This window comes from Abramis brama (genome assembly GCF_963993115.1).
Source record: "Abramis brama genome assembly, chromosome: 16".
Lineage (NCBI taxonomy): Eukaryota > Metazoa > Chordata > Actinopteri > Cypriniformes > Leuciscidae > Abramis > Abramis brama.
In genome coordinates this window covers 2167296-2182163 of record NC_139978.1, presented here as the reverse complement: position 1 = coordinate 2182163, position 14868 = coordinate 2167296, and the positions used below count along the sequence as shown (strand labels likewise).

The window sequence follows — 14868 nt, the reverse complement described above, 5'->3', positions numbered from 1 at the left end:
GATTGCATTGGCTTTGCTGACAGTCGGATCAACATATATCTGTGAGCAGATATTCTCACATATGAAGAGCGTGCTCAGCCCCTCCCGCAGTCGTTTGACAACTGACCACTCCGAAGCTTGTGTGCAACTTAAAGTGACTAAATACGAACCCCAAATTATGGAGCTCAGCAAAGAAAAGCAGGGCCAGGGATCACATTGACTGGTAAGCATCTGTTTAATGTAGCACACATGACTTTACATACAAGGGCTCTGTCCCAGTCTCTTTTTTCATGTCAGATGTGGATGTTTTCATGGCAGCATTCTTGTATATAGTGTTTTTTACACTTAATTCTCCCTTTGTGACATTTGCTGCTATGCAACCTTTTTGAAATGAGGTAATATGCAAGCAGTATGCAAAATGGGAACTGCATATACATGTAAAAAAAAAAAAATACACAGCATTATTGTATAGTTCTCATATGTCTGTTACTTTTAATACTCCTGTTTTGACATTTACTGCCATTATAACTGAGTGAAATTTAAGATGTTAAAAAAGAAATGAAGGTGTAAAAAAGGTGTAATGTTGGTAAGGTTAATGATTTCAACTCAGATGTTGATATTTTTATAAGGATGGCAGCCTTGTATCATACTCCGTTTATATTTACAATGTCCTGGTTATGGGAACTAAATGTTATCAAATGTTGCAATGGAATAAAACTACAGATTCCCTGGATATTAAACTTTTGATGTGATGTCATAATTAAACCTAATGTTAACATGGCACACTAATAGACAAGAAATTTTGAAAAGGGCACTTCATATCAAAAAGGTTGCCGACCCCTGGTATAGTGTAAGAGAATAAATACAAGTAATAATGTGGAATGTGTAAGTATAGAAGTAATGGGGTAAAGTTATTATATGTGGGGATTTTAATGCACATAATGGTCTATGGGGTAGTAAGAATACACACAATAACGGGTTAGTTGTAGAAGAATTTATAGACAAGTTTCCTGAGTGAAATAGGCGGGCCGCCATTAGCCTTTCACTCTGCCAAGCACTTCCGGTTAGCGAGTTAGCGTCTTTTACTGTCTTTGGTTAGCGTGCAGAAAAAGTAAACTATGGATGGTGTTACACGCCGACACGGCTCCGGGACATATTGTGCTGTTCGCGGTTGCAACAACTCGTGGCGATTGCTGAATGTTTGGTCGGAAGGAGAATGTTTCGACCATCAACCATCTACAAGGCGCCAATGTGGATGTGCTCCCCCGTATGCGTTGTATGAGAAACCAAAAACAGATGTTGAATCTCGGAAGTGGCTAGCGGCTTTGAAGTTGAAGAATCCGCCCAAAAGACTGTTTGTTTGTTCTTATCACTTCATTGATAAAAAGCCCACAGAGGAAAACCCTTTCCCGGAACTTTGGTTGGGATACGAGCGACCTCCCCAGCAAAAGAGACGTCAACTCGACAGAAACACAAGTGACACGCAATCGGATGGTGCGTATCTTGATATTTTTCTGGTTAGCTAAAGTTTGCAGCATAAGTTCGACTGTTGATATATGTGTCTCTGTCCTGTGTTAGTAGGGTATATACATTTATAGTTGATGCTGTTTGTCTTTTAGAAGTGTGCATCGAGCCAAAGTTTAAAGATGCTGCAACACAATGGGAGGACCTAACAAAAACTGACCACAGCTACGCGGCAAAGTTGGACCACGTGAACAAATCGACGCAGACTGGGGGTCAGACTGTGGCTGATGATATGCTCCTGGATGATGATACCTCGCTGCTGTACACAGGACTGCGTCTGGTATATTTTTTTACTTTGGTGAAAACGATGTTGCCATTTAGTAAACCATCATGTAGTATTCCTGTTGTTGACCAAATACTGATGACCCTCATGAAACTGAAACTGAACCTTGTGTTAGGGGATGTGGCAAAGCGCTTTAAAGTGTCTAAAGGTGAAGTAAGTAAGGTGATTGCTCACTGGATTGATACATTGGGTGAGCAGCTTGAACCCATGGTTGCCTGGCTGCCAAGAAGTGTTATTCGTGCTAACATGCCACCATCCTTTAAAAAGAACCACCCCCAGACCACTTGCATCATCGATTGTGCTGAAACGGCTATTCAGAGAGCCACAAACCTTAACTGTAGGAGTGCCACTTTCAGTCATTACAAGGGAACCAATACTGCCAAATATCTTGTTGCTGTGTCACCTCATGGGCTGATAATGTTTATATCAGAGGCCTATGCTGGTAAAAGCAGTGATAAGTTCATCACTATAAACAGTGGGTTTCTGGAGGCCCTAAGGCCTGGTGATGAGGTAATGGCTGACAGGGGTTTCACGATTCGAGATGTACTACATGAAAGGAAGGTGAAATTGAATATTCCTGCCTTTACCCACAAGCGTGGTCAATAGAGCTGGTAAGTCCCGCCCCTTCCGCTAACCCCACTGGACCTCTAGGTTGAAAAATCGTCAATGCAAGTGAATGGGAGAAAATAATTATTTTCTGGTCCCGTTTGAATTGTGCCATGAATGTGAACATATGTTGTCTGTTAATTTTTTATATAATTTTTCGTGTAAAGAATGCTACAATTTAGCGGGTAGAAGTTTGATACGGTTAGACTTTGTGTGAGAGCACTTTGTGGACTACAACTCTTCGCTGCTTTCGACGCGTTTGAAACGTCACCACCACTCGCACACGGACACTAGCTCACGGATCCCGCTAAACATGGCTGTGTCTTTGGTGCACTTCACCGCCTTCTTTCAGGGAGAGGACAAAATCGTTGAGGTTGGCGAAAACCACGGGTAAGTCAACTTTATGGGGTGACGTCACATAGGCGACATGTAGTCTTTCTCGTTATGTCTTTTCCACAACTGCTAGCTGAAGAATCATACCATATACTGTCAAACTCGTAACATGAAAAGTACCATTAACATTGCTATCAATAAACTCTTTTGTCACCTAGCACCGAATGAATTAAAGCACTGTCAAACACCCCCGCATTCTGCGCTCACTGTAAACACCTTGCTGTTGTCTTAAAAGTAACTCTAAAAGTAAAAGTAACTCGCAATGTATGCAAAGTGTCTCTCTTCCTATCAGCGCCGATCAACAAGCATTTAAAATGCTAGGCAGGCAGGCTAGAGGGGTTACTTTTTATTTTTATTTTTATTACTCTTCGTGTTCTGTTATAGATTAACACACGGATACATACAAACATCTTAATACAAGCATAAGATGGGCTAACGTACCTTCCAAAGCACGGCGGCTGCATGGCTACAGGAACGTCCGGGTCTGGCGATACAGGTACAGCCTGCAGTCTCCACATCTCCCGTCTTGGTAACCAAAACCCAGGCGTTATGCGCTGAATTGTTAACGGACTGGCTTGGTTGAACATCGGCCTTTAGGTAAATTAAACTGCCCATATCGTGTAAAAGTACACAGCCCACTTTGTCGGAATGGAGGTACTAAAACACCTCTGAGCTTTTCAGGTTATTAATTGCATTCCCATCCACCGCCATGGAATCAATAAAATAAGAAAAGATCTTGGATGTTGTGATGCTGGGCCATATCGACATGTTGTCCGCCCATGATGTTACCTTACTTGGATGCGGAATGGTCAAAACACCATTTTTAACAAGATTTTCGGACGAATGTTGCCATTCCAAAGCCATTTTTACACCACTACTCAGCCTGCGCCGGAAGTTCTTGGCAGAAACAGGAAGTAAACCGGAAGTGCCCGGGAAACTTGTCTATAGAAGAACACTCATTAGTATGTTTGAATGATGGAAAATCAACAAGAATGGATATCGTTAAAGGCGGCTTGTCATGTTTAGATCTCACAGTAACACCAGCTGCATTAGCAGGTAAGTGCACTTGGAGCGTACAAGAGGATAGTTTGGGCAGTGATCACTGGCCTGTAGTCTGTGAGATTCAGAGTGCATACAAAAGCAAAGTGTCAGCCAGTGTGCAAGGTGGGGATTTAAACAGGCAAGGTGGGGGGAGTTTTGTGAGTCGTGTGAAGAAAATTTCAAAAATATGAAGCTGGAAGGGAATATTGAGGAGAGATATAAAAAAGTAGTAAATGGAATCATTTTAGCAGCGAACCTATCTATACCATTAATAAGAGGAAATGGGAAAAGAAAGAAAAATGTTCCATGGTGGTCTGAAAGGAATGTAGCCGGGTGGTATCTGAATTTATAAGCTAGAGAGTACTTCCCCTTTAAGAAAAGCGAGCCCTTATGATGATGTCATAATAGCGCGATACAGAGAAAGACGGCTAAAGCAGTGCATGAGAGACGCATTCAGTCGTGTGCAAAGATGATTATCATCCTTGGTTTAATCGAGGTTCTATAGTTCGAGATGGCTGGAGATGTTTGATTGATGCACGTGACCAGCATTACGAAGTCTTTATAAAAGAGTTCGGGTGCCACTACCGTGTTTGTTTGCTTTCAAAGTGTATTGTTTCACCCCGAAAGTGTGCCCTAACATTTGTAATAATTTGTACTTCGAGAAATTGACACTTTATAAGGCTTTACTGGTATTTCTGTAAAGATATTGTTTTGTTAACTATTCATTTTGAGTTTCTACACTTGAATAGTGTAATCTAGTGTTTGAGGTTGAGTGATTCCAAACAATCACCTGTTATTTGTTGAACCATTCAGTTCAGAGCATTGAAAAGCTTAAAGGGAATTTAAACAAGTGATTAAATTAATAGAGAATAATAAAGCCAATCTTAAACGTGATTCAGTGTCATTTAATTTATTTTGTTAACTGGCAACAAAATTTGGTACCAGGAGTGGGGTTCTTTTATAAATCGATTTGCCAGTGTCAGTTAAGTGTTAGTGGCACACGGGTGAGCAAACACGGTAGTGGTGAAGAGAAGCGTCTTGCATAGAAGGAGCCAGCGATCACAGGACGGAGTGTTCGACGCAGAATCGTGACGGGTCGTGGGAATTGGCCAGGTCGTGACGGAGCAGACGGAGTGGTGACGTGCGTTTCCCTTGGATTTCTGAAGTAGGCACGGACGGTCCCTTTTAGTTGCCACGCTCAAGACTTTGACTTTCAACATGTCTGACCCTTCAGATGGGGAAGAGGACGACATTCGTCTAAGGTTAAGAGAACTTAGTCAAAAGCACGATGAAGCAATGGCCACACTTGAGTCTTTGAAGGGTGGGCTTAATAAGACTTATGTGTATGTGCCTCGAGAACGTCACATCAGCCCATTTACAGGGGACATTGAAAAAGATGGGAGAACAGTAGATGAGTTTGGAGATGAGGTTGGGCGTGCTTTAAGAGCCAGAAACTTAACACCAAATGATGAGTGTGATTTTGTTATGTCTTTGCTGCGAGGTGCTGCATTAGAAGAGGTTCGACTGCGAAGTGATGTAGACACAGATGCAGCCACTGATATACTTACTTACCTTAGAGAGGCTTTCACTGATAGGCGCAGCAGTGCTCAACTCCTCCAGGACTTTTATAGTCGTAAGCAGAAAGAGGGGGAGGAGGTTTGTGATTTCTCTCATGCACTCGCTCAAGCTCTCAGTCAGATTACTAAGCGTGCACCAGAGTCTGTGGGAGATGAAAAGACGATGTTAAGAGACCAGTTTGTAGAGGGCATCCGAGACCCTGCACTCAGACGGGAACTTCGCCGGTATGTAAGAGACAAGCCTGAGTCTTCTATGGTGGAAGTGAGGGAGGAAGCTTATCTATGGGGCTGGGAGGAGCAGTCTGGGAGGGTTCGGACCACTAAAAGTCGAAGTGGTACTTATGGCTCCTATAGTGAAAGTGCACACTGTGCAGAAGTGAAAGCCATGGGCCACAACCCAGTCACTTTATCCAAGGTAATGGATGTAGTCACTGAACAGGGCAGGCAGATCCTTGAGTTAACCCAGGCCGTTAATAGATTAATGACACAACGACAGGGGGCTGGGGACCTGCGGGTGAATAACACACGAGCCCAGTTACGATTCACCGAGGATGGTAAGCCCATATGCCTGAAATGTCAAGAAGCCGGGCATATTGCAAGAAATTGTCCCCAGAAACGGAACTCTAAGAAACCTGCAACCCGTTCCATTGAGTCGGGAAATGTGACGCCCGGGTTGCTGTGAGTCGAGCAATCCAGGGGCAACCTGTAGACTCAAGTCAAGAACAACTGTTGAAGCGGGCAGTGGGGACATGTCCTCAAGTAAATATTAAGGTTCTGGGCATAGAAGTATCCTGTCTCTTGGACACAGGCAGCCAAGTGAGTACGATATCTGAAAGTTTCTTTCGACAGCATTTGGGGGGTGATGATGAAGACATGCTTTCGACTGCTGGATGGCTCAAGCTTACTGCAGCAAACGGGCTGGACATCCCGTACTTAGGATACCTCGAGTTAGAGGTAGAAACGATGGGCAGGAAAATTCCAAATTGCGGTTTCTTAGTGGTAAAGGATCCTCCACTCACTTCAAAAGCTGTTTCCTGTATTGTGGGGATGAACATCATTAGTCAGTGCCGGCAGATAGTGCAGTCTGAATTCGAGGCTCCATTGGAAGGGGGGCTAGAGACTGATTGGAGGAATGTGTTCCAGCAAGCACAGACCTGTGATGTTCCTAAGAGTCGGCTGGCCCGGGTAGCAGGGAGAAGTATGGTGCATGTGCCAGCGGGCTCTATATCGACAGTGACGGCAAAAGGTTGGTCAGTAAGTGCGAAAGGTGAAAGCGAGTGGCTGTTAGAGCCAGCACACTTAGCTTTGCCAGGAGGTGTGCTGGTTATGCCGACTGTGGTAAGCTCACACCATCATGAGGGCTCAGTCCAAGTTATTAACCTGTCTGATGAAGATGTGTGGTTGCACCCTAGGACTCGCATTGGAGTTTTGTCGAAAGTGAAGTTGGTGGATAATGACCCAGGACATGAGGTAACATTCCAACGTATTTCTGCGAATGCAGAAGAGATTTCTATGGGGGCCAAATCACCATCAAGGCAAGAGCAGTGGTCTAAAGTGATATCCCAGCTGGACATTGGAGGTACGGCGGAGCAGCAAGCCGAGTTAAAAGCATTACTCGCCGAATATGCCGATGTGTTCGCCATAGGGGATGAGGAGCTCGGATTTACAGACAGAGTACAACATGAGATTAACCTGGTGGATGATGTGCCAATCAACCTGCCATATCGCAGAGTTCCGCCAAACCAGTACAAAGAGGTCAGGGAGCATATAGCGCAGCTATTGAGAAAGGGTGTTATCCGGGAGAGTTCAAGCGCCTATGCATCTCCAGTGGTGCTGGTGAGAAAAACCGACGGTAGTATTAGATTGTGCGTGGACTACCGCAAGCTAAATCTGAAAACCAAACGGGACGCTTTTCCACTGCCACGAGTGGATGAGAGTTTCGATGTGTTACGAGGTGCCCAGTTTTTCTCAAGCATCGACCTAGCCAGTGGTTATCACCAGGTGGCTGTTGCAGAAAAGGATCGGCCTAAGACAGCCTTTACCACACCATTTGGGCTGTACGAACATCTGAGAATGCCGATGGGGGTGTGCAATGGTCCCGCCACTTTCCAAAGGTTAATGCAAACCACCATGAGTGATCTCATTTTTCAGATTATGCTCGTATATTTGGATGACATCTTGGTGTTCTCAAAAACGTTTCCCGAGCATTTGGAGAGGTTGCGGACTGTGTTGTTAAGGCTGCAGGAGACCGGACTTAAAGTCAAAGTAGGGAAATGTCACTTCCTACAGTCTACAGTGACGTTTTTGGGACATCAGATATCTGCTGAGGGTATAGCCACCGACCCTAACAAGATCTCTGCTGTGAAGCAGTGGGCGGTACCCACTACTCTGAAAGCTCTGAGGTCATTCCTCGGTTTTTGTGGGTACTATAGGAGATTTGTCTCTGGCTTCTCAAAAATCGCAGGGCCGCTGCATGATTTAGTCAACCAGTGTCTGCACGAGGGACCTCCTGCTAAAGTTAACCAAAAGGTCGTCAATGGTTGGAGTCCTGAGTGTCAGGCATCCTTTGATGCTTTGAAGGAGAAATTAACTACTGCGCCCGTGCTCGGATTTGCTGATTTCTCTGCCCCATTTATCCTTGAGACTGACGCAAGCAATCAGGGGTTAGGAGCCGTTCTTCTACAGCAGCAAGAGGGAAAGAAGAGAGTGATCTCTTATGCGAGCCGAAGATTGCGGAATGCTGAAAGGAATGACAAAAATTATAGCAGCATGAAGTTGGAGCTGCTGAGCCTCAAGTGGGCAGTAACTGATAAATTCAGGGGCTACTTGCTGGGTTCCAAATTTACCGTAATCACGGATAATAATCCACTGTGTCACCTAAACACTGCCAAATTAGGAGCCCTGGAACAGAGATGGGTAGCACAGTTAGCGGCATTTGATTTTGATGTCCAGTACCGACCTGGTCGATGTAATCAAGCCGCGGATGCATTGTCTAGGCAGCCCTTGGCAGGGGAGCCCGTGGTAGACAAGGAAGATGCAGAGTATGATGACTGTGTGACTATTTGTAGCCTGGCACAACGTGGGACTGCTCTTGATGTTGAATTGATTCAAGCTGGAATAGAGAGGTGCGAGGTCCGTCAAATGCGCGCCATGGAAACTCGTGGGCTGGCGAGCACTGAGGCTCAAGGAAGTACTGCTATTTGGCCTGGTTATTCTAAGGAGCAGTTGGCCACGTTTCAGACTCAAGATCCAGTGCTGAAGGAGTTCAAGATCTTTTGGGACCAGAAACGTAAACCTGCAGGCTTGGAAGTAAAAGCCCTGTCGAAATCCGTACGAGCGTTGCTGAAGCAGTGGATCCGTCTAAGGGAAAATGAGGGATTGTTGTACCGTGTTGTGGAGGATGTGCGTCATGGAGAGTGCTTCCAACTGTTAGTCCCCACCTGCTTGAAAACCCAGGTGCTTGAGGCCGTGCATGCTGGTATGGGGCATCAGGGAATTGAAAGGACACTGCAACTGCTGAAGCCAAGATGTTACTGGGTGGGAATGTATGGGGATGTTGAGCAGTGGATAAAGAACTGTCAGCGCTGTGTTCTCACTAAAATGCCTCAGCCTAAAGTACATCCGCCCATGAAGTCATTCCTTGCTACCCGGCCTTTAGAGGTGGTGGCTGTAGATTTCACTTTACTGGAGCCAGCCACTGATGGAAGGGAGAACATTTTAGTTGTCACTGATGTGTTCACCAAGTTCACGCAAGCTTTTGCAACGCGGGACCAGAAAGCTAACACCACAGCTAAGGTTCTCCTGCGGGAGTGGTTCATGAAATTCGGAGTCCCAGAATGGCTACATGCAGACCAGGGGCGCAATTTTGAAAGTGAGGTAATCGCAGAATTGTGCAAGCTGTATGGGGTTAAGAAAAGCCGTACCACGCCTTATCATCCGACTGGAAACGCCCAGTGCGAGCGTTTCAATCGCACTCTACATGAGCTGCTACGAACACTTCCTCCCGAGACCAAAAGACGGTGGCCTGAACATCTTGCCGAGCTGGTCTATGCGTACAACGTTACCCCGCATTCCACAACCGGGTATTCTCCTTTCTATCTATTGTTCGGCGTGGACCCTCATTTGCCTGTGGATGCACTGTTGGGACGAGAATCGGGAGCTAAGCCGACTCATGACTGGTTAGTGGTGCATCAGAGACGGCTGAAGGAGGCTCATGAACGTGCCAAGGTCTACGCTGAGAAAAAAGCAGCAGAGCGAATTGCACATGCTCAGGATAAAGTGTATTGTCCATCCATTGAGGTTGGCCGGATCGTATACTTGAGGAATCGACCACTGGGAAGGAATAAAATCCAGGACGCTTGGCATTCGTCCCAATACCGGGTGATAGAGATTCAAGGGACCACTCATACGGTGGAGCCTGTGGAAGGAGGGCCCATCAAAAGAGTGAATCGGGTGGATCTCAGACCCTGTGTGCATGTACCTACGCCAGTGGCCCGCAAGGGGAATGTTGAGCCTAATGTGGAAGTGGATGAGGCTTCAACAGTGGATGAGGCTTCAACAGTGGATGTGGATGATGAGAGTTTGGAGGAGGGCGTAGTGCTCGTGGAATGTACTGGCCCAAGTGTGGTTGAAAGTCTTGTACGGACTGAAACTGAAGCTGAAAACAAGATGGAAGCTCCCGAGGTGTCTCCTTGTGATCCCGAGGTTCTGGCTGGAATAGAACTTGGGGGAGGGTTTCAGGAGGAAGGTGGGGTTTCTAGTTTGCCCACACTTCGAAGGAGTACCAGATCTAATGTGGGTCAACATTCAAATCCACACCATGAGCCTAGATCAGCCCTAAATCATAATGCTGTTTCTCAAATGATAGCTAATTTGGGTACCGTATTCTTCCGAGAAGCAGTTAAAGAGCTGAGAAATTCTTACGCTGTCACCGAGGGCGTTGACATGTCAGCAGGGGAGAATGTAGCCGGGTGGTATCTGAATTTATAAGCTAGAGAGTACTTCCCCTTTAAGAAAAGCGAGCCCTTATGATGACGTCATAATAGCGCGATACAGAGAAAGACGGCTAAAGCAGTGCATGAGAGACGCATTCAGTCGTGTGCAAAGATGATTATCATCCTTGGTTTAATCGAGGTTCTATAGTTCGAGATGGCTGGAGATGTTTGATTGATGCACGTGACCAGCATTACGAAGTCTTTATAAAAGAGTTCGGGTGCCACTACCGTGTTTGTTTGCTTTCAAAGTGTATTGTTTCACCCCGAAAGTGTGCCCTAACATTTGTAATAATTTGTACTTCGAGAAATTGACACTTTATAAGGCTTTACTGGTATTTCTGTAAAGATATTGTTTTGTTAACTATTCATTTTGAGTTTCTACACTTGAATAGTGTAATCTAGTGTTTGAGGTTGAGTGATTCCAAACAATCACCTGTTATTTGTTGAACCATTCAGTTCAGAGCATTGAAAAGCTTAAAGGGAATTTAAACAAGTGATTAAATTAATAGAGAATAATAAAGCCAATCTTAAACGTGATTCAGTGTCATTTAATTTATTTTGTTAACTGGCAACAGGAATAAGGCATCCCGGGTTTTAAAAAGGTTAATAACTCAAGATACAGTAATAGATTATCAGAAAAAAAAGGGCAGCTGCAAGAAGGGTAATTAAAAGTGCAAAGAGAAAAGCATGGCAGGAGTTCTGTAACACGATTGGGAGAGAGACTGGAATGCATGTGGTATGGAGAATGATAAGGAAAATGAATGGTATTAATACTCATAAACAAATTCCTGTAATTGAGGAAGATGGAAAGGTGGCCAGAACAGAGAAAGAAAAGATAGAAATATTGGCCAAAACATTTGCTAAAGTCCATAGTATTTAAAACTTGAGTGATACGTTTTTAAAAAGAAGACAAGAGTTCAATAAAATGTATGATGAAATGTTTGTATGAAAAAACAAGAAGTTGATAGTAACATGGATGTAAGAAAAAATGATGTGGATGTCGAAGATCTCAAAAATGAAGTTTATTACAGCATAGCAGTGGCAAGGTACACAAAGCACCTTGGGTTCCCCGGTGTCAGAATGAACCCAGAACATCCAAATCTCAAACCTTTTATCCTGTTACAGTTTTACCACTCTTCATGTAAATGAAGTTGCTCTTGTTCAACAGCTGTGATCTGTATGTTAATGAAGTTTTGACACCCCATTGTCTGAGAAGGTTCTCTGTGTCCCACACCCATTCCCATTCTACAATTGACTACCATTTGCTCAGGATGTGATCAACCCAAATGGTCAAGAAACAATATAACTTGACTGCCTTAATCTCTATGATAATTAAGCCATTTTGGGGGTGAGCTCATTCTAAAATATAGTTTGGAGTGTGGTCACATCTTTGATCTTCTGTTAAAACAGAACGGTCAAATGTTTAAGGTGACAAGCTATTTGAAGTCCCTGTAATCAAGATGGTTGTTGGTTGCCCTCTGTGATACTTATTTACATATTACTGAGATTGGATGTAATTGTCTCTATATGATAATTAAGCTCTTTTAAGTAAAGGAACATTTTGATATATATATATTGGAGTGGAAGTTGTTGGGAACAGACACTGATCTATATAATGACTGGATAGCTCATGACGTTCTAAACTGCCACTAGGCAGTGAAGCCACCGGAAGTGTTCGAGCGGCAATCTTACGATTCCCTACCAGCAGAGGGCTCCAACCATAGATATCATATATAAAGGCTAGATGTCTCGTGCGCGCTGCTGGCCAATGGAGATCGACGTCCGCACACGGCGGCCATCTTGCCACAGTGGACTCGCTCACTCGTTTAATGGTGCATATACTTTTAAATAACCATAACTTGCTCAATTTTCTACCGATTTTCAAACGGTTTGGTTTGTTATAAACATCAGAGATGTAGTTATGACACTACATACATACACTGCATACATATGAATAATTATAACATACATGTTCAAGCATTCGGAATTATAGCCACGTTAATAACGTTTGTAAGAAACCAAACCGTTTGTAAATCCGTCAATATTTCAGCGAGATAAGAGGATTTGTCTGCGTGCTGATCACTCACCTAATGCACAGCTTCACTGCGGTAAGATGGCCGAACGGTGATGCCGGAAGTGACTGTGCCATAAGACATCTAGCGTTTATATATGATATCTATGGCTCCAACGGCCGTTATACAGAGATTGGTAGCTCCGACGGCACTTTTAAGATGACCCGCTGTGCAGCATACAAGTGTAAAACGACGTTCACAAAAGGATGTAGGTAAAACTGCCCACAGGTTGTAATTCAAGCCCTATAAGTAGTAATTTATATGCAAAATTGTCGCTATGCCCGTGTTGTTTTCTCCGAGGCAAGAGTAATGCTGCTGCTTCTTCAAAAAACAACAATAAAACAGTCAACAGTAGCCTATAAGAAACCTCAGAGCAGCAATAATCACAATTAAGTGTCCAACAGCGACACCATTTGACAGCTTCAAAAGAGCTTTGTGCAGAGTCCGTTTACCGTTACATTAACCCATACAATTTGTATTATGCATTTCCTGAACATGTACTTGCTAATCAAACACTTTATATGAACAAACTACTAATCTATAAAACACAATCGGTCTACCGACCTTTTACTATTGTGTCAATTGATGTTGATATGCGCGAGGGAGTGAGAGCAATACAGCGCTTGTGTTTGAAGGCGATGAGAGTGCGCGCGCGCGGCCGCGGCTCTCTCTCTGCTTGTTCTTATGCGCCCTGTCCACTGATCTAAATAATTCGTTTTTACGACGACTTGAACGACGAACTAATTCCCTCCCTCATTTTGATTTAAGGAATTACAACGTGGCTACAATATAATAAACGAGGGAACAAATTAGTATAACGTGCTGAGGTATTATTGGCTACGAAACAATATTCACCTGAATATTCACCAATTCACAAAAATGTGAATTGTTTTGAGGACTGGAGATCAACTGTGTTCAAATTAATGGCCAGGATTCGATGAGGCTGAACCCATGGTTTTAACCTGCGTTTGGAATCCAGAGCTTAGCCAAACTGTGCAGGGCTGAAAGATCAATTATTGAACGTTTGATGATTAACAACGTCAAAGTACACTCTGATTTAGATAACGATTGTTCGTTTATCTGCTGCTGGTTTCTAAGGAGACAGCTTACGTAAAAGACGACGCTTTGCATGAATTTAGTTTAGGCACTTTGTGTTTGTTTAATTTTGTTTAATTTAAGGATCACTAAACTATTGGTGTGAAGCACATTGCTTGTAACCATGTATAAAAACATTTATGCTATAACTAAGTTTCTACACGATTTATGCAGATAAATTGCAGGACATAGTTAACGATATAAGTTAGGTTAAAGATTCTGAGCGCATGCGTTCAGCACGTAATGCACGAGGCCGCGAGCTACTGTAGGCCTACTTGTGAGTTTTAGCCACAAGAAAGCAGCGTGTTAATGACAGAAAATAATTTGGACCGACACCATTTAAAACGTGTTCCCCTCGTTATAACTGAACAACTGAATGCGATGCGAAATTTAACCACGGAGCGGAGCGCTCGCGGAGTTCAGCCAACGGGGTTGAGAGCGTAGGCTGGCCGACCGGTACTGAATCTGCGGCGCTGCTCTTTGAGGGCCTGCGGCTTCGGCCTAGAGCTGCTGGAGAAGCCCGTTCTTTCGCGTGAAGAGGGCGGCATTGCCCGAAACGCGAGCGTGGTGCTTTGCAGGCCTTATGACCATTCTCCATGGCAGGAAAAAACGTTACTTGAATGATCTGGTTTAGAAAAAAAATGCGGAAGAAGATCGCTGGTATTTCGCCCGTGGTGGCAAGGACCCGTTTATTTGGCTTGACGCCCGCAATATAACACCCGAGGATTCTGGCAAATATTCCAAAAGGACGGAAAATTCCTTCATCGGATGGGAGAGCTTGATTCGGACATGTTGGGAAGAAGGTGTTTTTGTTCAATTCTAGGAGGAGCTCAATACAGCACTGAAGTCCTTACAGGAGAAACTTCAACGCAATGAAAAACTGAAAGGAGAGTTTGAGGAAACAGTTCAACACATCAAGGTGAGGAAACAGAAACGAGAGTCATTTTCATTACAGCTGTTGGATCACTATATACAGTTATGATTTGATATAATAGATTCCAGTTTATTATTTCTGTAAATGACTAGCAGCAATCTGATTCTGGATCCGTTTTATGTTGGGTATCCGAGTTTATCTTGGATATTAATGATGTGTGTCGATTGAGATGATTGAAGTGAATGTGCTTTGATTTCAGTCTCAAGCTGAGCACACAGAGCGTCAGATTAAACAGCAGTTTGAGAAGCTTCATCAGTTTCTCAGAGATGAAGAAGAAGCTACAGTCACTGCACTGAGGGAGGAAGAGGAGCAGAAGAAGCAGAGGATGAAGGAGAAGCTGGAGGAGATGAACACACACATGTCAGCTCTT

At 44.0% G+C, this 14868-nt stretch overlaps 1 protein-coding gene across 1 annotated transcript; it reads left to right on the top strand.

Annotated features, from left to right (window-relative positions):
* The first annotated feature begins 872 nt into the window (after positions 1–872).
* Positions 873–2429, top strand: LOC311066109 (uncharacterized protein). The gene is made up of 2 exons (XM_084087111.1): positions 873–1473; positions 1599–2429. Exons 1-2 carry the CDS (start codon positions 1098–1100, stop codon positions 2390–2392), a joined length of 1170 nt encoding a protein of 389 aa, XP_083943237.1. The 5' UTR covers positions 873–1097; the 3' UTR covers positions 2393–2429.
* The last annotated feature ends 12439 nt before the right edge of the window (positions 2430–14868 follow it).

Bases quoted from the DNA above. Each gene is read 5' to 3' on its own strand.
- LOC311066109 (XM_084087111.1), top strand. From the start codon at position 1,098: ATGGATGGTGTTACACGCCGACACGGCTCCGGGACATATTGTGCTGTT. The intron at 1,474-1,598 runs GTGCGTATCTTG...TTTGTCTTTTAG, and splicing joins AAGTGACACGCAATCGGATG to AAGTGTGCATCGAGCCAAAG.